This window comes from Mus musculus, chromosome 10 (genome assembly GCF_000001635.26).
Source record: "Mus musculus strain C57BL/6J chromosome 10, GRCm38.p6 C57BL/6J".
Taxonomy (NCBI): Eukaryota; Metazoa; Chordata; class Mammalia; order Rodentia; family Muridae; genus Mus; species Mus musculus.
This window is the reverse complement of record NC_000076.6, coordinates 93,582,230-93,606,646: the sequence shown is the minus strand read 5'-3', so window position 1 is coordinate 93,606,646 and position 24,417 is coordinate 93,582,230. Positions and strand designations below refer to the sequence as shown.

At 43.1% G+C, this 24,417-nt stretch overlaps 2 protein-coding genes and 1 long non-coding RNA gene across 5 annotated transcripts in view; 1 reads left to right on the top strand and 2 right to left on the bottom strand.

The window, feature by feature from the left end:
• Positions 1–1,401: 1,401 nt before the first annotated feature.
• On the bottom strand, positions 1,402–17,234 carry 4933408J17Rik (RIKEN cDNA 4933408J17 gene). The gene is made up of 4 exons (NR_045810.1): positions 16,877–17,234; positions 10,366–10,837; positions 7,137–7,671; positions 1,402–1,895 (listed from the first exon to the last, which is right to left on the bottom strand). It is a non-coding gene; the product is annotated as an RIKEN cDNA 4933408J17 gene (long non-coding RNA).
• Positions 16,989–23,618, top strand: Snrpf (small nuclear ribonucleoprotein polypeptide F). Its single transcript, NM_027246.1, has 4 exons — positions 16,989–17,108; positions 18,524–18,649; positions 22,553–22,617; positions 23,117–23,618. The coding sequence occupies exons 1-4, from the start codon at positions 17,106–17,108 to the stop codon at positions 23,181–23,183; spliced, it is 261 nt and encodes an 86-aa protein (NP_081522.1). The 5' UTR covers positions 16,989–17,105; the 3' UTR covers positions 23,184–23,618.
• The window catches only part of Ccdc38 (coiled-coil domain containing 38), a 43,739-nt gene continuing 41,641 nt past the window's right edge, over positions 22,320–24,417 (bottom strand). For 2 of the 3 annotated variants that reach the window (NM_175488.6, NM_001359749.1), the window contains one exon: positions 22,321–24,205. In NM_175488.6, coding sequence (NP_780697.2) covers positions 24,092–24,205 — 114 coding nt within the window. In that variant the 3' untranslated portion in view covers positions 22,321–24,091. Of the gene's footprint in view, positions 24,206–24,417 lie in introns of all 3 variants that reach the window. The other variant, XM_006513628.4, reaches the window with a different exon arrangement.

Below are 24,417 nucleotides of genomic sequence, written 5' to 3'. Positions count from 1 at the left end.
GAACCAGCGAAACCTAGGAACAAGGACCTTGGCACCTATTCCCGAGAGCTGTACACTAGCAGTAGGAGGGGTCCCCTCAACCCGAGGCCTGCCTAGGAGCAGTAACAACCCCCGGGCACTCCTGCTCCTGGAAGCCCAGTATTACTATCACTGCCAAGAGTGAGGGCGCCTCTGGGACTAAAGCCCAGAGCAGGCTTCGAACCCGAGTACAGAGCTGTACGTCTCTGGATTTGGAAACCTAGAGCATCAAGCCAAGAGTTGTCAGGGCTTGATGCTTAAACCACCTAGGTCTAATGTGAGTAATCTCCTAGGTCCAGGACCTGGGACAGCCAGAGTTAGACCGTTCTCCTCCCCTACTGTGATGTCTACCCAGACAGAAGAAAAGGACCCAGCCCAGCCCAGGGGGTTAAAAGCACTGGCTGATCTTCCATAGGCCACGAGTCCGTTCCTAGCAGCCTCATGGCTCCTCACAACCAGCTGTGACTCCAGTTCCAAGGGACCCGACACCCTCTTCTGGCCCCTGAAGAAACCAGGCATGTACGTGGTACACAGACATCCATGAAAGCAAAACTCCAATACACATGAATTAAAATGTAAAAAAAAAAAAAAAAAATTAAGAAGCTGACTGCTAACAGCTGCATGTATTGTATCAGGAAGCCTTGGCCATGTCTGCTGGTTTTTCTTCTTACTCTCACACACAGATATTGATCAGATGTTTCATTAGAGATCAAACAAAAGGCCAGCACAAGATCTTCCCCCAAGGAGCTGAGAGACTCTTCAATTGATCTCAATGACTCCTGGCTACAAATTAAAGTGCTGTGGGGCTGAGTCCAAATCCTAGCAACGTTCTGGTCTCACTGAAGTTCATGTGGTTCCAGGCATGACATTTATAAGTTTTTGGTTTTTTTATAATTTATTTTTTACGTGCATTGGTGTTTTGCCTGTATCTGTGTGAGGGCAACAGATCCCCTGGAACTGGAGTTTCTGACAGTTGTAAACTGCCATATAGGTGCTGGGAATTGAACCTGGGTCCACAGGAAAAACAGCCTGTTGCTCTTCTTAACCACCGAGCCACCTCCCCAGCCCCAGGCATGACATATTTTTTAAAAGGTTGGTTTTTCTTTTTTCTTTCGGTGATTGCCGTGAAACCTCAGATCACTGAGTGAAGCCAGCGAAATAGCAAAATAATACTTTCCGTAAGTGACCTCCAACCTTCTTGTGGAAAGAGGGAGTTTAAGCTTCTCTTCCCAGGAGAAATGTTTTCAGGGAAGTAGAACACAGAACAGAAAACAGTCCCTGTTCCGTACTCTGTCCAAAAGTAACCCCGTCCACGTCTTTGTTCTTTCTTAACCTTTGGAGTTGCCAGCAACAGAACCGAAAAGAAAACGAAGCCATCATCCTACAATGGAAGAAGCCTTTATTTTCCTTCAAGATTGTGCTGCAGGGTTACCTCAGTGGACTGTTAGTTGTATCCGATTCCAGACAGGTTCGCTGGGATGTGGGTCACCTCCGACCCAGAGGGGATTCTGTTCATTGGCTGTGTGACTAGAACGGAGGTGCCTATGTGCATAAAGGCTGGTGACTTAGAAGCACTGACGAGAAAACACTAATGCTGTTTACCTTGTTGTTGCCAAGGCGCGTGAAGCCATGTCGGCCGAGAGGTTTACATGAGAGCTGCAGGGAATCGCTACAAACTGGAGCTTTTCCTAATGCAAGCTTAACTGGCTTCTGGTGGGCAGTGAAGGCATGAAATTGCCTTCCTAAAACCATGCTCCAGCTGGCAGCTCGGTTACTGTCTGTAGCCTGGCAAGATGGCAGCTTTTAGGATAGCCTATAAATGGAGACCTCCTGAAGACAGTTGAAAACCTCTGAACTGAAAGGCAGTCTTTGAAGAGCTGGGGAAATAATAAAATGCATCCTAGGTCAATCCTCTGCACTGCAGAAACTGGGGTTATACACACCTGTAATTCTAGCATCTGGGAGATGGGGGTGGGGGGGGGCGAGGGTCAGAGGCTCAAGGTCCTCTTTTTCTGCCTGGCAAGTTTGAGGTCTACCTGGGATTAGACTTTTTCTCAGACAAAACAAAACAAAATAAAATGCAGTCATTGAAAAAAAGATGTTAACAGAAATGTGTGTAACCATTTGTAAATTGTTCCTCAGTTGCTTAGCCACCCTGTGACAGCTGATTCTCTCTCTCTCTCTCTCTCTCTCTCTCTCTCTCTCTCTCTGTGTGTGTGTGTGTGTGTGTGTGTGTGTTTCTCTCAGTGCTGGAGAATCAAAGCCAAGCCCTTGCACCTGTAGACAAGCACTCTACCACTGAGCTGAGCTGTATCTGCAACTGATGGATGTTTTAAACAATGTATCTGATCCATCTTTTGCAAAGGGATCTAGAAATTGAATTAAAATATACAGCTAGGTCTCCTGAGTATATCTTGATTGGTTCTGATAAGTATGTTACTACTGTTCCCAATCTGTAGATGAGATATCTCAAATTGAAATAATAAATTTCCACAGTGCTTCTTGGTATTAAGGAAAACTGGCTCTCTAGTCTGTGTGCTTAACCACTGCAGTAGACTTAGAACTTGTAGAAAAATAATACTGCCATATGGAAAAATCTGTATGTTCTCACCTTACACATATATCTATTCTAAAGCACACGTTTATTATCTCTAAAATTTGGGATTTTGCAATTGGTGGTGTCTGCAATTAAAATCACCATAATTGAGACACAAAACAACAGTTCACCTTTGAAATAGACTAAAATAAATCTCATAGGCACTGTAGTAGCTAGTGTCTCTTTTAGGAAGGCACTTAAAGATGCAGACATCTTCTTTCCCCAGAACACTGGTAAAAATAATAAAATTTCTGAACATGAAATTTCATCCATTTAGTCAACCATCAAGAAAATTATTTTAGTTTCAAGATCAATTAGAGACACAACTCTGACTTCTGGTGACTGGATCAAATTCTGGCCAAGTCATTTTCAAGCACATGATTGTAAGTTTTATAACATCTGTTGGCCTCAATAAGATGGAGATGGTAGCAATATCTGCAGGATCACTGAGAGGATTAAATGTAATAGCACTGTCTAGGAGACAGTACAACATTTGTCACACTGTTATTGTCATCATCATGTGTGTATTTAGTTTATGTGTTTGCCTGCATATATGTATGTGCACTATATGAATGCAGTACCAACAGATACCACAAGAGGACACCACATATTCCTGGAACTGAAGTTAACAGATGATAGCCGATGTGTGTTCTGAGAAACAAACTCATGACTTGTGCCAGAGCATCAAGTGCTCTTAACCACACAGCCATTTCTCCAGCTCCTATGATCATAATTTAAAGGAGTGATAAACACTTTTATGTGTTTTATGCAGTGCCCTTAGCAGAAAATAAATTAAGATATGCATAATTTGTGGGCAAAAACATAGTGTTGACACCCAGGGAAAGGATCGATTTCATGGGAGAGAGGTTTTTTTGTTGGATGTCCCCTCAGGGTTAGTTCTGGTAAGGAAGGAAGGGAGGGAAGATAGGGTAGGTGTTCAATGCTGAGAAAATATGTGTGTAAAAGGCACATGCTACCAATAGTCTATGCAATGAGCCTTCCCTACCTTGTGCCTGGAGAGCAGTACGGACAGATATTAGACTATTTGGGACCGAAGGCTACAGTTAGCAGGACCCTTTCTTTGTTCTAACAGGACAAAACTGCTGGTAGGCCATGTTAAATGGCAGGGATGCTTTGCAGAAGCCCACGGCACCCTTCCTTAACGAGCTGTCAGAGGTTCTGCCGTGCTGTTTGTCTTGTGAGCACGTTTTTATGAAGGTCGTCAGCGAAGAGCAAGGATGGGGATAGCAACATGTTCACCAGTTGGCAGGAGGCTGGGAATCTGTGCATTCGAATCAGCAGGGGGCCGTGGGAAAGAGTCTATTCTTCAAGCCTAGATTGACAGCTGCCTTTCAAAGGAGGGGGTGTGCTTGTCCGAAGCTCAGAGAGTCTTGCTCCAATTTGATGTCCAGAAGCTTCGGTGGGGCTCTGTCTGCTTGCAGTGAGATAAAGCCTAGCAGACTCAGTTTCAATGATCTTAATCTTGTGCACTCACCAGAGATGTGAAGTCAAGTCTGATAGAGGTCACGTGTCCGGGCAATGATGCCTATTGCCACATAGTTCAAAATAATCTGAAGCTGGGCTGTCACACAGGGGTTCCATTGTTTTAGCGAGGCTGTTTAATTATATGTGAAATTTAGAATTAAAGGTTTAGAGTGGGGTTGGTTTTGCTCTCTCTACCCATGAAGTTCTTATGGTTGTGTTAAAAGGCTAAGGAATAGCATTCGGGGACAGAGAGACCTAGGTTTTGTACCTTGTCCCCTGCGGACCTTTGAGCAAGTTACTTAGAGACTGTAGACAATATCCCCGGCTTCACAGACTTGCTGTGAGGGTTAAATGAGGGAATGCATGTGAAGTGCCAGCACAGACCACTGCAGAGATGCTTGTGAGAATGTCGTTACTATGTCCTTCCAAGAGCAGCCTATCTTTCCCCCAGCGATGTACCTATATAAAGATAAAAACTTTCATTTGATTCAAATAATCACAGATCAAGGAATGACAAATAAGTTTTATACATTTTTTGTAATGATGTAATCTAGACTGCTAGCTATGATTGTGTGTGTGTGTGTGTGTGTGTGTGTGTGTGTGTGTGTGTGTGTGTGTAATAATGCAATGTGATCAGATATATAATCAGTTAATCTTGGTCAGTCCTTGTTGGTATCCTCAATGTAGTGCATTTCCAGTTATTCAACTAGATTAAGTGCATGCAAGTCTGACAGGGCTGCAAACCTTGCTGCATCATGTACTGTGTGAGGAAAACAGTATCTACCCTCCCTACCGTATACAGATAAAAAAAAAACATTAAGTATTATCTGTAAAAAACAAAACCAAAAAAATTACTTTAACTGAAATATTAGCTTTTTAGGAGCTTTGTATAAGCTATTTATATAATTAAAAGCATGGCTAAGAAGCTCAGGGAAGTTCTGCATTTTAATCTTTTTTTCAGTTATTAATTTAGATGATCTGAAATACTATTATACTAAAGCTGGAAAGATCATCTCTAGGATTATATGTGTTGTCCTTTCACTTGACTAATACGAAAGTCCTGGGGAGGAGAAGGATTTAATAAAGATGCAACGATGAGAGTTTAATTGTCCCCAGAATTGCTGTAATGATAATAAAGAGAACAGGAAGATAATGGAATATGTGTAACAGGAGAGAAGTGGGGTCTGTTGGAGAGAGATCCAATCTCTGGCCTTCCTGACCAGAAAGACAAGATGGGGCAGTTGGCAGAAGAGATGACTAAAGACAAAGTATGTGGGAAGATGGCTCAGTGGTTAAGAGCGCTGGCTGCTCTTGTATAGTACCTGGGTTTGGTTTCTATTGCCCATATCAGGTGACTCACAACAGCCTGGAACTATAGCAACAGGGGATCTGACGCCCTTTTCCAGCCTCCGTGGGAACCTGAACATGCATGGCATATGCAGGCACATAGAAATTTACACATCAAAAGCTTATAAAACAACAACAACCTACCAAAATATCTATGAACACGTCAGAAGGAAACACATCACTTTGTATGCTGCCTTAAAAGCTAATTAAAAAAAAAAAGTACTATTGCCTGGAAACTAGTAGAAAGCAATAATAGAACTAAAATTTGCCATGGAGTGATGAGTTCTTTTTCTCTTCTAACTGGTTCTCAGCACGCAAGGACAAACATCAGTTAAGATGAAACGCTGTGTCTCTCTACAGTTCCTGTACACTAACCCAGATCATTTCTACAACGTGTGGAGAATGCTCTCTAGTGTCTTGGACATTAAAACACCGTTCAAGCTCCCTCAGTTTAGATACCTTGGAGAATTACACTCAGGGTAATATTTGGCTCTAGAAAATTTCACAAGCTTCCTGTTGTGTGGTGACTATATCCCTCAAGTGTGTGTCTATAATGTCTTGTTTACTGTAACTGCATAGGTTATGATGGTATTAATTTTTTTTTGCTGTTTTGATATTTTGAGACAAGATCTCAATCTGTAGCCCAGGATGTCCCAAAACACAACTATAGAGCCCAGGTTAGCCTCAAACTCATGATAACTCTCCTGCCTCAGCCTCTCCAGTGCTAGGAAATCATAATTCTTTATTATAGATTTTAGTTATATTTTTATTTATTCATTTTGTGGCATGTCTTTATGACTATCCTCCCATCATGTGGGGCCAGGGGATCAAACTCAGGTTGTCAGATTTGAGGCCTGCCTCTGGAGGGATTCACGCTTAGCACTATACATGTACTAAAAGACTCATCACGGCCAGGGAGGTCACAGGTCGTCAGTGGGAAATCTACTACTAACGGGTTTGCTAACTGGGCATGTTGCCCATTTACACACACACACACACGCACACACACGCACACACGCACGCACGCCATTGAAGACAGCACTAACGGATATGTAATGTTGTCCAGTAAAGTTCCTGTCTACATTGGTCAGCTGCAGTTAACACAGATGCACATAACTGGTCAAGTGCTGAGAATCAGTGAGCGCGAGGCTCTGAACAGAACATCGGGAGCAACTGCCCACCACCATGTTCTGCAACCATTGCAGAAGAGGGGAGGGCTGTGTGTAAAGACTGTGAGAGTTGGTGGCTGGGGAGCCCTGCTGTGAGATGCTGCCTTTTGGAGATGACACCGACATTGTGTTGATGGGATTACATCTACCATCCCTGTAGGTACCCATACAAAGTCAGTCAGCATCCCAACAGGAAGCAACATTTGGCTTGGTGTGTTGGTTTGTTTTTTTTTTTAAGGCGAGGACATGAGTTGGGAGAGGACATGCTGAGGGTGTCTGGGAGAAGGGAGGGGAACTTGGTTGGGATATGATCAAGATTGTGTGTACATGAGCAAAGTTGTTGGAAGATAAAGGTAGCCTACTTATAAAAGCAAACAAAAACAAGCCCTCGCTTTATGCTTTATATATGAAATAAATAAACTTGGCTTATCTGAAGGTTGCTCCAGGAATAGAAAAACAAGATACTGATTTGGTTGTCTTGTGATCTTACTGGAAGCCGTGGGCTTTAGTTATGCTTGTACCTTTTTGGTGGTATCTGGGATGCCTCTTAGAAGTCAGAAAGTCTCTGTGGCTCTCTAGGGAGTCATTTGGCATCCTTTTTTATGTGGTAATTTTCTTAATAATTTTTTTTTCAGAGAACAATGGCTAAGTTCAGCTTCAATGGAATTCCCATAAATTCCAAATTAGTCATGTTTGCATTAATGTGGCTTTAATCACAGTCCAGGATAAGAGCGTAAAGAGCAGAGCACTCTCGTTCCTCACCGTGCACCGCAAGCATGGGGAAATTGTCTTATGAAGAAATCCTTTGAATGCATATTAATTCCCAGTATGTGTCAATACTAGTTCATATGTTATTGAAGCAAAACAAGTGCATAGCTGTGCAGGCTTGTAGGTCACGTGTAGTCACATATTTTCGTCACAGTGCATATGTGGGGTCAAAGAACAAGCCTCAGGGGTGTATTCTCCCCTTTCCCCCTGTAGGTTCCAGGATCTGACTCAAGTTGTCTGGCTTGGCAGCAGCACGCACCTGTATTCACTGAGCTATCTGCATGACGGCTTTGATGGAAAAAAAAAAAAGAGTCATGTTAACTGCATATAAAGCTCTAGGTTAATTTTGATCTATTGTTGTTATTACTATTACCAATGATAACTTCTTTCTTTTGAAACGGAGCCATCCCACTATAAAGTCCTGGCTGGCTTGGGGCTTTCTATACAGACCAGGGCTGGCCTCAAACATGTGACCCTCCTGTCTCTGCTTCCCTAGAGCTAGGATTACTGGTGTGCTACTGACATACTAGCGTTAACTTGGAGAATGAGTGTGTTTCTGCCACCTGTAGGGAGAGATTCCCTGCTTGACCCCTGCAGTCAAGGATTCAGCCTTCAGTCAGAAGTTTCATGTCTAAGCGAGGGTGCACGGGTGAATTAAGGAATGATATTCTACAGTGGGTCCTTGTATGGGACATGACGTTAGGGGAAGAATTATGGGCACAGATATTAATACATTTTTAAGTGCAAACGTCATAGAGTGTCCTCATGCAGTCCTAGACTGTACCACCTACTCCATCCAAGCTGACACCTGTATGACATGCTCTTGGACCAAAGGCTGTGCACCACTGGGACACAATCTAAACACAGGAAGGGGGGACCATGAATATACTAGGCAATAGGAATATTTCTCCGTTGTAATCTCGAAGCATACCTGCCATAACTGTGGCCCACGGTTAACCAGAATGTCATTAGCCATATGTGGCTGAACTGATGAGACTCCTCTAAACAAAGCAATGCTTTATCAAACCTTGCACGATGTAGTTTCCTTTCCTCGGTTTTAGATTCTTCTGCTTTAAGACCACAGATGAATACAACATTGATAGAACATCTCTATTAAATAATACTTGTATATAACAAATTGTAAACCATTTGAACATATTTGCTGATAATTTTAATTTCATGAAAAAAAAACATGACACCAAAATACATAACAGGATTCTAATGATATTAAATAAAATATGAGTACTTTGGCTGGAAAGGTGACTGTGGTGAAGAACACTGGCAGATCTTCCAGAGGACTTGGGTCTGATTCCCAGAACCCCCATGTTAGCTCACAGCTGTGTGTAACTGCAAGGATAAGGGGATACCCTGACACCCTCTCCTGGACTCCACAGGCTTAAGGCCTGTGTGTGAAGACGTGAGTTTGAAAGCTACATGAAATCCTGTCTCAAGAGAGAGAGAGAGAGAGAGAGAGAGAGAGAGAGAGAGAGAGTGTGTGTGTGTGTGTGTGTGTGTGTATGTGTTAGGGAGAAGGGAAGGGGAGAAAGAACTAACCCCACCACTTCTGGTTTGTCAGGACAGTTTTCTTTATAGTGTATTGCTATCTTAAATTATCTTACTTTATACATCAGTACACCTTTGCAAATACTTTCAACTCCTTACTTTTTCATTTGCTTTCTTCTCTGCCTGTCCCTATGTTCCCTCTTAAGCCACAGTGATTAATAAGGCTTTCAGTATCAACACTTCACTGGAATGCTCTTCGGAAAATGACCAATGCCTCATCCAATGAACAATGAGTCACCAGCCACGTCCTCATCTGTCTTGGTTTAGCTGCAGCCTCTGATGGGGGGCAGCTCCTGTTCTCATAGGAACTGGGTGGGACTCGAACCTGGGTCCTCTGGAAGGACAGCCAGTGCTCACAACACTTCAGCCATCTCTTTATTCCCCATACTTAACTGCTCTTTTAGAAGTCAAGGTTCAGACCCCAGTCCCACATCAGTGTTTAAGAACCACCATTAAAAATAGGATTTGGAAAAAATTAAAGTTACAGCCGAGCATCTCACTGGCTTCTTATTCTCAAATGGCTCAGAACAAATAAAGGTTTTAGGTACTATACCTGCAACATTACTATAAGTTTGAAATGAGTTTAAAATAAAAATAATGACACATCTATGAATGTTACTTTATTCCTTTTCCAAGGGATGGGTGTTTAGTTTACTGTAGGTAAAGCCAAAAAGGTCCCCATCCTCTGAAAGTGTCGTGGAAATCTAAATCAGGATGACAGCTACACAGCAAATGACTGTAGTGTCCAGCAAATGGCAGCACCTGTTCTTAAGCCACTGGATTGCAAGAAGAGATGTGCCAAGTGTTGGGGCTTCAGACCTGGGACAAGCAGCTGAGGTGCCTATTTAATATATTAATGCGGACCTGGCCTCCAGGTTCTCCCAGCATCCCTCAGTCCCCACCTGTTACAAGGCATGGCTGGCACAGCCCACTCTCTATGCTGAACTTTCCAGTCCAAGGCTGGTCTTCCCCTTTCCCAGAGGTTCTTCCCTATATAATCCGAACCTACCTACCTCTCTCTCTCTCTCCCTCCCTCCCTCTTTCTCTCTCTCTCTCCCTCCCTCCCTCTTTCTCTCTCTCTCCCTCTCCCTTTCTCTCTCTCTCTCTCTCTCTCCCCCCCTCTCTGTGTGCATGCCCCCCCAATGGCAATTTCCCTAGCCCTGTTCCTTGGAACCAATGAACCCACCTGAGAGCTACCCCCAATTAACCTGCCTTTATACTTTTAATTCAGCTTGAATAGATTTATTTTGTTGTAGGATGAAACCTATTATTAAGATGGAAATGTTTTCCCTTTTCCACTTATATGTTTACTCTTTATCGTGTCTCTAGAACACTCGAAATCAAAGCTGAGCCTACTTACTCTTTTTTTTTTTTTACATGTTTATCCATTGACTCGATATTGGTAAGGTGTAACATTACCTTGGCTAGCCCCCAGCTGAGCAGAGGGCCACACAAACCTGGCAGGAATCTACAGAAAGACAAGTCCTCCATAGGCCTGGCACCTTCATGTTACATTTGCCTGGGGGGTGGCCTGAACTTCAAAGACTCTAGAGGCAGCCTTGCCTGCTTCTGCCCTGCGGGAAGAGTCTTGTGAATGGAGGGAGATCAGTCCGCACATGGGTACCAGTTACTCATCGAGGTCACATTCCAGTGCAGGGAACAACAGCTGCCCAGAACTGCAAGTCCTTGGAGAGAGGCAAGAAGAAGCCACCAGGCCTGGCCAGCTCATTGCCAAGACACCCACAGGGATCTAGAAGGGTCATTCAGCAGACATTCCTGTTTGTCTTGTCACAATCAGTCAACGTGCATCAGGAAACAGTTCATGTATCATTCCTTCCTCTTGGAACTTTTATGTATAGCCCTTATAATGACCGGGACAAGGCAGATGGCACTGTGGGAATAACACGTGTTGAATAAATAGAGAATTGAAGAAGAAAAACAGCTTCTTTTAGTGTTTTAAAATATGAATGCCTATACACCTTTAATCCCAGCACTTGGGAGGCAGAGGCAGGTGAGTTTCAAGGCCAGCCTAATCTACAGTGAGTTTGCATAGAGCCAAGGTTTCACAGAGAAACCCTGTCTTGAAACAACAAACGAACAAGCAAGCAAGTAAACACACACCACACAGAGAAACTCTGGCTTGAAAAAAAAAAAAAACCCAAGTAAATGATAAATAAATATGCTTCAACTGACTAAATCTGTCTAGACCCGTGGTTCAAAACCTGTGGATTACAACTCCACAGGGTCACATATCAGATATCCTGCACATCAGATATTTACATTACGATTCATAACAGTAGCATAATTACAGTTATGAAGTAGCAACAAAAATAATTTCATGGTTGGGGGGTCGCCACAACATGAGGAAATGCATTAAAGGGCCCCAGCATTAAAAAGGCTGAGAACTACTGCTTTAGACTTTGGGAGAGAGAAAGTGTTGCTAGCCTATTTTTATGAATGAGGAACTCAGTCAGAAAGCTCAGAGCCAAGGGTCTGGGATGCTACACTTAACCATGACATTCATCCACCTTCAATAGGACAGAGGTATGCACGCTTCTGAAAGACTCACACAGACGTGCATGGAGGAATAGGAAACAAATGTGCACGTATTTAATATTTCCAGACTCGTATTGAAAGTGGTAAAACAAGACACAACCTGAATGCTCAACAAGTAAGGTATAATCCTCATATAGATATTATTCAACCATTAAAATATGGCTATACCACGGGAGGGAGTGTAATCTAGCACCCGGAAGGCCACGGCAAGAATTTGATGCCATTCTGGGAGATGTACACAGAGAGAGGAGAGCTAGGATTGGGGGTGGGGAGAATATTCTGCTACGTGTTGGGGATTGCCTAGTACCAGGCACAAAGGAGTACATTAACAAAATCTCCGAAGCGGAATTCAGTATTAAAACAAGATACATTGTAATTGTGTAGTGCTGGTATAACAGAATTCAAGACTAGAATTCATGCCAGTTCAGATAGATAATGTCCCTTGGTGGATTAGGGAGTGCAGTTGGTAAAGTGCCTCACAAACTTGAAGCCCAGAGTTTGATGTCCAGACCCCATATGCAAATATTAGGCGGTGGGCGGCTCAAGTTTGGAATCCCAGAGGTGAGGTGGCTCATAGAAACAAAACAATGGAGGTAAAAATGGGACGAATTTCCCAGGCAAGGAAATCGGGGCGAGGAAGGGATCGCTAGATGGAGAGAATATCGTGAGGTGGAGGTGTACTAAGAGAAGGGCTTGTGGTCGGAGAGTAGACTGTTCGGGTCGGCGGGAGGAAGCGCTAGAACAGCTGTTTCAGGATGCTGGCATTGGGTGGCCAGCGGGATTACTAAGCACCAACATCCGGACCTCCATCCTCATTTTGTTTTGTAGTCCGGAAGATGAGAGATAGCTGCGGCAAGAGGTGAAGATGAAGAACTAGAGTAGAAAGCTTCAGTTTTGAAAATTGTATTCACTGGAGACATTTGAGGTGAGGAGACCGTGTGGTGCGGGGCATTGTGGGAGAACTCACATGGTGCTGCTGCGCACCGCAGGTTCTCAGTTGGGCGGTTACGTAATCGATATCCAGTATCATTTTACTCCAAACTCAGCACCGCCACCGTGTGGAAACACGACAGAGAACCCAACTGAGTTTAAGGTCGGTTTAACAGCTAAGTGGTTCGGGATCTCTTTACTACCAAAGATTTGTGTTAGTTATCATCGTCTTCCTAAACTCAATCTGTAACTTGGAAAATAAAAACAATTTATTGGTAATTTGTTCTCCCATTTTTATAAATCAGGTAAGTGCTACTCAAAACTTCTGACCAGACCTATAGTTTTTATTCCAATAAAAAGCAAAGAAGTGTCAGGAGTGTATACAGACTCTATTAAAATAAATGCACAGTGTGCAAGCTTTTTGCTTGTTAAGAATGAAAATAGGTTTGAAGCTTTCAATACTACCAGCAAAGTGAGTCAGGCTCAGGGTCTTTGATATATATAAAATCTCCTGTCTGTGTTAAGACAACTGAATCCTATAGGAAATACCTGGCATCTGTTTTTCGAAAGAGGGAAAGAAGCTGCTGCTAGCAACTACTAAATAGGTTGGGGACACTGCTAAACAGTGCACAACAATCACAATAAGAATCTTTAGGGGGAGACAGGGAGGGCTCACCAGAAATCTTCAGCACCCATGTGAAAAGCCAGGTATGGCTGTGCAGGCCTGTAACCCCAGGGCTGCGGAAACTGGAGGACCACTGCATCTTCCTGGCCCCCTAGCCTAGCTCCCAGCTCAGTGAGGGACTCTGTCTCAAAGGAATAGGTAGAGAGTGACAGAGCAGGATTCCCAAATGACCTTTTTCTTGTCTCCATGTACTTGTACCCACACATACACGTGTATCTCAGCCCATAACACACACACACACCTAATCCCATAACACACACACACACACACCTAAACCCATAATACATACACACACATACACAAACACCTAAACCCATAACACAGACACATACACACACTTCACAAACATATCTCTAAACCCATAACACACATGTGTACATACACACGTGTGTGTGCACTCACAAGTATACACACATGGGTACACACACGTGGGTACATACACATGGATACACACACACAAATACATAACTACCTGGTGCAAAATAATACAAAAAGGTTGAAAACCATGATCTAGTCTAACCGTTCCACTCTGTGAGTGAATCAAATGAGATTTTGAGGAGTGAGATGACTTCTTAGTTTTTAGTTTATTAACCAGTATCTGTAAGGGTTCCGGAGACACAGCATACAAAAATGTATGCAAGACTTGAGTGGGTATTTCTTCAGAGAACCACCGCACCAATGGCCAGCAAGCACGCGAAGGGATGCAGCATCGTTAGTCATTGGGCTAACGTGAGTCAAAACCACAAGTGCTCTACCACCTCAAACTGGAAGATGGCTCAGACTGGTGCTCACACATCCAGCTGGTGGCGCTACGGAGAGGTGACTGGATAGCAAGGAAGGGTTTCTCAGTATAGCCCTGGCTGTCCTGTAGACCAGGCTGGCCTCGAACTCAGAAATCTGCCTGCCTCTGCCTCTGCCTCCCAAGTGCTGGGATTAAAGGTGTGCGCCACCACCGCCCAGCAGAGGGTGCTCATCTTACACTGGTGACTTCACAGTTGAATGGGCTCCCAGGAGGCAGCCCAGTCCAGTATGGGATCCCAGCGCTTGAGCAGGACAGGAAAGGTATGCGCACGGGAGATGGCCCAGTGTGGGAAGCTACTACTTGAAGTGGCGCTGCTGATCATGCTGGTCAAGGGCTCTACGTACAGGAACTAGATCCTTGAGATCATGCCTTGGAACAGTGTATTTTGTCCCTAGCACCGTCTATATCTCTCAGCTTCATGGCTGGCATGAGATGGTCTTTCACCATATACTCTTGGCATCATGAAGTTCTGCCTGACGGCAGAGGCCAAAAGGGACGAAACAGGCTGATTGTGGACTGAAATCCTGAAAGCTGGGAGCCAAAAGAAAAAAGTGCTCTGTGCTTTAAAAGTTTAAAAGCCACAGCGACAGTCTCATGTCCTATTACGTACTTTATAACGGTGTTCTTTCAAATCTTCTGCTCCCTCACACACTGCTTTTTCTATGACCTTTGCATACAAGCACAGTATGTGTCACCTCAGGTCTTCTCAGTTTTGTCTGGCTCCTAGATCTTGGTTACAAACGGGACAGCCCGAATCCTCTGCAGTGACCGGCTTATTCAGTGTGGTCTCAAGTTCTGCCACCTGAACCTGACCCCAGAGGCTCCTTCTGCCACATCTAGGCACTCCTGTTAAACTATTAAACTGGGATCTGATTTTCGAGTTGCCACCTTAGTAAGGAGGTGGGAACTCTCCAGGGGACATTAGGAGGCAGGAGGGGACTGATGTGCAGGCAAAGAAACCCCCCAATATCTCTCTCTCTCTCTCTCTCTCTCTCTCTCTCTCTCTCTCTCTCTCTCTGATGTTCTCCACTGCCTATTTCCACAAAGCCTGTGCAGATATGGTCACATAGCACTATGCAACTAGTTTTGTCTCTGTGAAGAAACACCAACAGACTCAAAACCATAAACCTTATAGCATATGTGTCTCCTTCGTCTCCCTTGTCTTTATGCCTCATTCACCACCCCGAGATTCTGTCTGCCCATAAAGTGTTCTCATTTAAATCGTTCTTTAGAGTAGTGGTTCTCAACCTTCCAAATTGCTTGTGACCCTTTAAGACAGTTCCTCATGTTGTGGAGACCCCCAGCCATAAAATTATTTTTGTTGCTCACCCCATAGCTGAAATCTTGCTATTATGAATATCTCATACGCAGTATATCTGATACATGACCCCTGGGAAAGGGCTACTCAACCCCCCTGCCCCCCAGGGGTGGTGACCTACAGGTTGAGATCTGTGCTTTAGAGTCTGTTTTCTAAAGATGATGGGGCTTAGAAGTTGAGGAACTACAGGTCAGAGGACCTGAAACACTGCTTCTTCTGGGTGCTTGGACTTGTAGAAATATTGTAGAAAATTTGAAACTTGTAACTGGTACATCCCCCAGTCTTGTAACTTTGGTTTCTCCCATAACCTGGGAGACAAATATTCTGTCTGTCTTGGTTTTATTACGTATCTCTCCTTGTGCATTTTACTCTTGGTCCTTTGCAGAATACGGAAGACAGCTCAATACAAGGAGAAAAATACTAACATGAATCTGTCTGAGTCTAATTCCCAGTATTTCATCACCTACAGTATTAAATTAGAAGTTGGACTAGGTATCCCCAGGATTGTGAGTTTAAGATTTATAAATTTGTCAATGCTGACTGAATAAGTAGAGCATATTTGAGTGTCAGGAACAGTAATTATTCTTCCATTACCATGGGAAAAAAATCCGAGCTAAGATTTCGGTCTGATCAAAATGTATCTGAGATTAGCAGCATCATTTTTAAAATTTTCTTTATCATGTTTTGTCTGCATGTGCGCATGTGCACCGCGGGAGGGCCTGGCACCCACAGAAGTCAAAAGAGAGAGATGGGTCCCCGGCACATGAAACTTTGGATGGTTGTGAGTCACCACCATGTGGGGATGGGATTCGAACCCAGGTCTTTTCACGTGCGAAAAGCGCTCTTCTCCATTGAGCCAACACCCCCAGAATGTGTTGGCATACTTTAATAATATAAACGACAGTCTTTAGGCTTAGGCCTGGGCCAATCTCGAATCTCGAGTTATTTGGGGAATCCATGCCAAAAAAACAAAACAAACAAACAAACAAAAAACCGTTCAGGTTCATATAGGGTTAGATCTCCCGAAAAAGAAAAAAGTACTCTTTTTACACGGGTTTCATATCACAGGTGAAGCGATACTGAAATGTTGAGATTATGGGGAAATTAAACGGGGTTCTGATCGATAACTTTCCATCAGAGCGATTAACCTGTGGTAGCGTCAATAATTCCCCACATCCTATTCACAAACACACGTAAACGGACCTCCTTTGGCCTCTGGTTCTGGGAATGCTTAGACATCAGAACGACAAGAGGCCACCACATTATCCGAGACTTAACTTGACCTGGTTTCAACTGTTGTAAAGCCCCACTTGAGTGCTTTTCACTAGCACTCACGTAGTCTTGCTACCCCAGCTTCCTTTAAAAACCCGCAAGTGGACGGACATTCTGTAATAAAGAACAGTCCCATAAAAGGGGGGCCGTGCCAGAGGTGTTCCCCAAGTGCTGGATCTATGGGAGGATGACCTCCAGAACCCGATCTCGTTCTTTCAGCTGAAGGACAGACTAAACCTTCTTTAGCTAAAGAAACCAAGTCCGTTCGCCAGGGCACTTAGCTTCCCCTTGTCCCGAAGCAAAGACATTGGGGTCGCTCAATCGTTCCCACTTCGAACTTGAGCAGTGGACACAAACACACGCTTACCTGGTTGCTAGGAAACAGTACCGCCATCCCCTCCAATCAGTAAACACGTCTTTGGTGGCCAATCACAGAAGCCGAGACAACGCGGCGTGAGGTGAAAGGTCAGGCCGCTTTTGTCGGCCATTTCTCTTAGCGCGGGTCGCTTGGTTGTAGCGGCAGCCGCTCCGGTCACGAGGGGCGGGCAGCGGCGGAGTCGGCGGCTAGCGGGGTGCAGCGCTCGCCGGTGGTCGCGATGGTAAGGACGATGAGCGCCGCGGGGGCTGGAGGACGGGCGGCCTCGCGGGGCCCGCCGCCCCCTGCGCCTCCCATTCATCCCCACGAGGCGCCGCGCGGCTGGCCGCTCGCTCCTGCTCCCGACGTCGGAGGCCTTGGCGGCGCGCGCGCGGAAGCCCTTCCCCTCCCCGAGATCCCCAGCCACCTTTCCGCGTGTTGTTTGTCCCGGAGCCTGAGGTGTAGCCTAGTTTGGGCTCACAGGGTAGGGGTAAACCGAAGCGAGTTTTCCATTTCTACCTAGCACGCTCCGCAGTGCGCCATTTATTCCTTGCTGTTGACAATTTTAGCAGATTGTCCTCTGGCGCAGAAAACCCCGGCTACCCTTCCACTCATTTAATACTGATCTTAGGCGCCAGGAAGATGGGGTGGTAAGGTAGACTCTGCGTTTTCTTAGGAGTGGGAGGTAGGCAGCCGTCAAATAATAACAACAAAATAAGCAATTACAAGTAGCGGTGATTGTTAAGCAGGGAGCTGATAGGATGCTCTGAGAGGTGCACTGCCTAGTTATAACGCAGTGGAGGAGCGCTCTTCTCCAGAAGGTGTCAAATAACCAGACATCCAGGTCACAGAGCAGGTGGAAGAGTATTTCTTGCGCGAGTTCCAAGTAGAAAGTAGGTTTGACCAGTTGGAATTGACAAGAATTGACCGCTGCTTGCAAGAATGATGGTTTTAAAATACAGCCTGGGACCTTAACGCCTCCTAGGAAATATGAGGCTCTGTCAAGTGCAGTTAGAGACCATTGGAGCATTCTTTTAAGTCACAATAGTACATGACTTGATAAGTGGTTTGTGGATGATAAATTATAGGCAGCGTAAATTGGCTACTCATTTAGACCCTGTGCTCTCCAAGATTCTTTGGGATGGTGTGTGAGTGGAATGGAGTATGGGGGTGGTTATGAATTTAAAGGGAATAATACTTCTTGATTTAGCATTAAGAGGCCCTCTCACTGACGATATTGAGCTTTTTTTTTTTTTTTAATGTCTGCAGAGACCACCCTGTACCTTTATTTTGATTCCTTTAGAGCTTGGATAATGTAGGTATTTGGGGCTTTTGTCCATTCGGCAGTGCTCAAAATGGAACTAGTGACCTAAGTATCCTAGGGCAGTGCCCTGTCATTGTGTTACACACTTGCCCCACTCCCATCTGTCATTCGACATTTAATTGCATAATTCATATTTTCGTTTCTGTCAGTGGACTATGAAGTTGGCTAAATGGGTACTTAAATTTCTCTCAGACACCCTCCAGCAAATTATAAAGTGATGGTGGATCGGAGTTTACCCTGTGTCATAAAGTCTTGACTGGTGTCTCAGTAGAGAGTGGGTGGTGGAAGCTGAGGTAAGCAAAAATTATTGAGTGCTGCCTTTGGTTTTTATACAGAGTCTACCCCTCAACCCCAAGCCCTTTCTCAATGGGCTGACAGGGAAGCCAGTGATGGTGAAACTTAAGTGGGGCATGGAGTACAAGGGCTACCTGGTCTCCGTGGATGGCTACATGAACATGCAGGTATGCTGAGGAGGAGGAGCATGGGTGAGGAGCAGGAAACCAGGTTTCTACTGTGTCACCTTACTCCTCAAAGGTTTACTGAGACTGGTGGGAATGCGCACAGATTGACAATAGAAAGTGGAGTCGAGATTAAAGTATGAACCAGGGAGGAGGTTGAACCATGATGTTCTTAGGAGTACTTACACCAGAACACAGAGCTTTGACATTTGGTCTCTAAAGCAGAAGGGAAAACTAGTTTATTACAGAAAACAATGATTCAGCCTGTCTTTTTCTAAGACGTGTCTGTATAGGCGATTAGCACTATGATGCAGTGGCATTAGTACTCAAATGGAACTCTGTACCCATTAAATAGTTCTGTTACCACCTGTAATCCACCTGTAATCCAGCCCTATGATTAAGAGTGGGACTGTCTCTCATGTAAGTGGAATGTATTATAAATTCAGCTAACTTCAGATCAAAAATTCTTAAGAGAAATTATATCTTATGTTCGAGGTACACAGTCCTTTTGCTTTCTCCACTGTACTAGGCTATGATCAGTCTAGAAATTAGAAGGACATTAGGTTCTATGCAGATGCTCAGCTATTTGAAACAAGGAGCTCCAACACCCTTGGTCCTAGAGGCCCTGGAACAAAGCCCCATAAATGCCCTGGGGTAGGCTTTTTGTCCTTTTGTCTGGTTTGATTATAGCTTCAGGATTCATTGATAGAAGTTACTGCTTTTCAGGACTGAATAATATCCCGTTATATAGCTATAACGCATTTTTACAGTCTATTATGTTTGTTTGGTTTTTTTAAAACATTATTTTATGTGAGTACACTGTCACTTTCTTAAGACACACCAGAAGAGGGAATTGGATTCCATTACAAATAGTTGTGAGCTACCGTGTGGTTGCTGGGAATTGAACACAGGGTCTCTGGAAGAACAGTCACTCTTAACTGCTGAGCCATCTCTCCAGCCCCATCTGTCCAGTTTCTTGTAGGGATCAAGCCCAGACCTCTGTACATGCTGACCAGCAGTCTGCCACTAAGCTACATTCTCAACCTGTTCATTCATTTTGATTTCTAGTTTTTAATTTTATTTTATGGATGTCTTGTCAGTGTACTATGTATATGCCTGCTGCCCATCAAAGTCAGACAAGGGCATCCGTCAGCACTCTAGAACTGCAGTTATGGATGCCGTGGGCACCATGCGGATGCTGGGAATTGAACCCAGGTCTTCTGGAAAAGCTGCCAGTGCTCTTAACCTCTGGCCAACTCTCCAGCCTCAAACAAGCATTTTTCCAAGTCTACTTTTAACTCTTTGGAGTATATACACAAGTCGGATTACTGGTTCGTTGTTTTTGAGTAGATGTCATATTGTTTTTCATAGCAGCTGTGTGGTTTTGATTCCTTCAGATGGTACCCAAGAGTTACAGTTTTCCACATCTGCACTAACACTTGTTTTCTACGAGGTTCCTCTTTTTAATGTATAAATATTATTCTCCTGATCTGAAATAGTATCTCCTCTTGGCTTGCATTTCCCCAATGACATTGGGCACCTTTTCATGTGTGTATTAACCATGTGCTTTCATCTTTGGAGAAATATGTTACTCACATCCTCTATTTATTTATTTACTTGTATTTTTTAAGACAAGGTACTCACATCCTCTATTTATTTATTTACTTGTATTTTTTAAGACAAGGTCTCATTATGTAGCCCTGGCTGGCCTGTATCATGCTATGTAGTCCAGGCTGGCCTAACTCAGAGATCTGCCTGCCTCTGCCTCCTGGGTGGTAGGATTAAAGGCATGTGCCACTTTGTCTGTTTTTAATTTTTTTGTGTGTTTAATTGTAGTTTCTGCCCAGATTTTAAAGGTTACTTAGGTGGATATATTAACTAGAAATCCAGCTAACAAGAATATGGAGAGATTTGGTCTGGAAAATTCTTGAAACGAGTTATTTACAAAAGCTGTAGAAAAGTCTGGAAAGTATGCCTGTAGTGGTGAATATAGTGTGGGATTAGAAATGAGAGTTCAATGTTATGAATACACTGAAAACCCCAGAATGTTTTGTTTCATCCCTGTCACTTGGTGTGATTCTGTGAAAAAAAGCCTGTGATTCTGTCATTCCTGGGATAGAAGCAGGAGGATTAGAAATTAAAACATCATCCCCATTTCACAGGAAGTTGCAGGCCAACCTGGAATACATGAAACCCTGTTGAAACAAATGAACCACCTAATAGTTGATCTTGCAGTTAATGTAGTGTCCCGAGGTATAAAATGTATCTCTGAGCGAGCCCGGTTTCTGAGTTGCTTCAGTTAGCCAAAAGGTATTGGTTGTCTGTTTGGTACCATGAATATAACAGTGAGCAAAACAAAGTCCATATCCTTGAGCTTGTTCCAGTGGTGGGAGATGGTTGTGGACCACAGATGCGTAGGAGTGATCCACAGCATGGCGGTAAAGCAAAACCAGGGTTATGAGTGTGCAGTACTGAACAGCCTCGCCTCCAAAGAGACCTTTGGCATCTGGGACAAAATCATATCTGTTGGAAGGAGCAGCAGATGCAAAGCTTCTGTCCACGGGGATTGGGGGGGGGGTACTAGGGTGTTTGAGGTACAGACAAAAGGCCAGAGTAGAAGGTGGGATGGCAGTCACTGAAAGCCTTTCAACAGTAGTGAGGCTTTTGAATTTAGTAAGCTCTAAACTTTGGGTCATTAGTATAGATACAACTTAGAAGCCATTTAAGTGTTAGGGAAATGTCAAAAATAATTAATCCATGTGTACCATTAATCTCAGCAGTTATGAGCAGAGGCCGGTTAATCTCTGAGCACAAGGCCAGCCTGGTCTACAGAGTGAGTTCTAGGACAGTCAGAGCTACACAGAGAAACCCTTTCTCAAAAACATAAATATCTACATACACACACAATTACATTCCTTCTGATAGGAGTTATATACAAAATCATCTCACAAACATTTGTTCTAGTGACAACATGTTCTCTGGTTGCTTTGTTTTCCTACAGAGAAACAGCTTGCATGTCTTAAATGCTTTATGCCAGCCACATCTACCTATGTCCACTGCCTGCTTATGAAAGACGCTTCCTTCTCTTCTCTTGTTCTGCCTTTGGTGACCCCATATAGCACTGGTGGATATTTTTTTTTTTTAATTGTAAGAATGATAGCTAAAGCCGGGTGTGTTGGCGCACGCCTTTAATCCCAGCACTCGGGAGGCAGTGAGTTCCAGGACAGCGAGGGCTATACAGAGAAACCCTGTCTCGAATCCCCCCCACCCTAACTAACTAAATAATATAACTAAATAATTAGTTTATTTTAGCTGCTGAAATAGCTAAAGATTTTTCATTTAAAATTAGAATAGAATTTGCAAAAGTAACCCTAAAGATCATTCTTGATTTACACACCCCCACCCCTCCACCCCCATCCCCATTGAGTACATGAGATTTTAAAAATCTTAACTTTTTTTGGTTTGGTTGTTGGCTAATATATTTTAGCCATAGCTTTTGTACACCCATTTGAACAAGTTAATATGATTCATAATGTTTTACTCTAAGAAAAGTTAATGTCTGGTTCTTTGGAGCTGAATTTTCAGAAAATTTTAAGAATTATAACTTACTCAAATAAGCTTTCTTCTTTGAGACACTTTAATAGCAGATAGAAATAACATCTAGAAGGCTTAATAACTTTGAAACGAGCTTTATTATCCATGAGTTCTATACCCATGCATGTCTTAATGAATATATGAAATCCAAAGCTACAAGAGTGATGGGAAGATAATCTTAGAGCTACTGTTTATGGATCCAGTGTGAGTTGTTGGTGTGGAGGAGTCTCAGTCACTGGGTCCTCACCGAGTAGGCATGCTGCACTCTTCCCTCCCGTGCAGCTATACTAATACCTTTCTTTTTGTCTAAAGCTTGCAAATACAGAAGAGTACATAGATGGGGCGCTGTCTGGACATCTGGGCGAAGTTCTAATAAGGTAACAGACTTATTTGTGTGTATGAAAGGAGTTCTAACTAACCTCAGAAATACCTGCTGAAATATATTAGTCCTATTAAACATTAAACAGGAAGTACTCTACAACTAGATCTCAGAAGCTTGTGAAATCACTAACATGTTGGAAGATTTCAGTTTATATTTGAGATTTTCCTACTCTTGATTTACATCTCCTGGCTCCAGCTGTAACCTGTATCAGTGTCCTGGGTTACAGGGATTTAAATTTGAATTTTAGTTGAGTCTGGCTGCTAAGGATTTCTGTTGTACTCACTGTCTGGTATCAGCAACTACCTACATTCTAAGTCGTAGAGATGAAGTGTGATGATGGTAAAAATGTGTGGTGTGTCTTTACTACACCTATACAGGACTAACAGGACAAGTGGCAAGCTGTGAGTTCAGTGTCCAGTCTGATGATGGGGCACTGAGGATTGATCTTGTGTGGGTTCTGAGTGCAGCTCACAATGGACTGTTTTCTGTTACAGGTGTAATAATGTCCTCTACATCAGAGGCGTTGAAGAAGAAGAGGAAGATGGGGAAATGAGAGAATAGCATCTTGGATTTTTTTTTTTATATATATATGTATTTCTATACAATAAAGATTTGGGGTTCTTTTTTTTCAACTTGACTTGTGGACTATTTAATGCAAAGCGCAAATGTTGAAACAATGGATGGATAATTCTTAGAACTAAAGTTTTAAAAGCCTCTCAGTTTTATTCAAGGGACTCTTTTTTTTTTTTTGTAATCCCACCGCTGGTTTAACTGAGACCTCATAAAAGCAGCAGTGTTGTTTAAGGTTTCCAAACCACTTGTAACATCCATAAAGTTAAACATTTTCTTAGTATTAATATATATTGTATTAATAAATCATTATTTCTATATTGACATAGACTAAATAATGTATATTATAGCTAAGTCAAAACATGAAAATTGAAATAATTATGGAGATAAAATACAATACAAATTGATATTTAGGCTGAAGATGTATGATTTTGTTCACTTGAAAGTTTTCTGATAAGGTTTTCAGAGCTTAATGTGAAAGAAAACCAGCCCCATGATTGTTCTGAGACCGTAGTCTATTAGTTTTTAAGCTTTAAACCTGTCCAGTTGTTTTAAGAATAATACATTTTAAAAATGTATATTCAAAGCTGTAAACTTCCTTATTGCTTTAGAAAATATTAAAATTCTCATGCTTTGAGGAAGGCCATTCTATTGTTACATCAATAAATTGACTTTGGATACATGTCTCCAACAGGGACAACCTAAAGTAAGTATTGCTTAGCTCATGGCCTGTACTAGTGAACAATAGAGTTGCAGCAGAAAATAGTTGCTGTTCCTAGTCCTGTAAACTTCCAGCTAAAGGTCTGCTGCGGCCCTGGAATTTGCTAGGGCAGTATTGCATCACTGAAAGCCAACATCCACATAAAACATTCGCTAAGAAAGTATCCTCGTGATCCCGTTCAACTAAAAAAGTACTCTTCGTCCTGTGATTTTGATCTTGTATCACTGACTAAAAGGAGCTCTTGTTTGTCTGCAGATTGAGGTTTCGAACGGTAGATAAGTCGTCTTCCCAACTGAAACGAGAAAAAAAAATAATCCTCCTTAGCGTAACGTTTCTTTCAATATGTATGTCAATATTTACTTGAATTTTCACATGAACCAAAGGTTTGAACTAAATACAGTTACAGGGAATTGGTATAACCTAGTAGATGTCCAGCATTCTTGGCAAGTTGCTCATAGTATACAGGAGGCAGCAGCTAGCTTTTATGGAGAGATTTACAGAAAG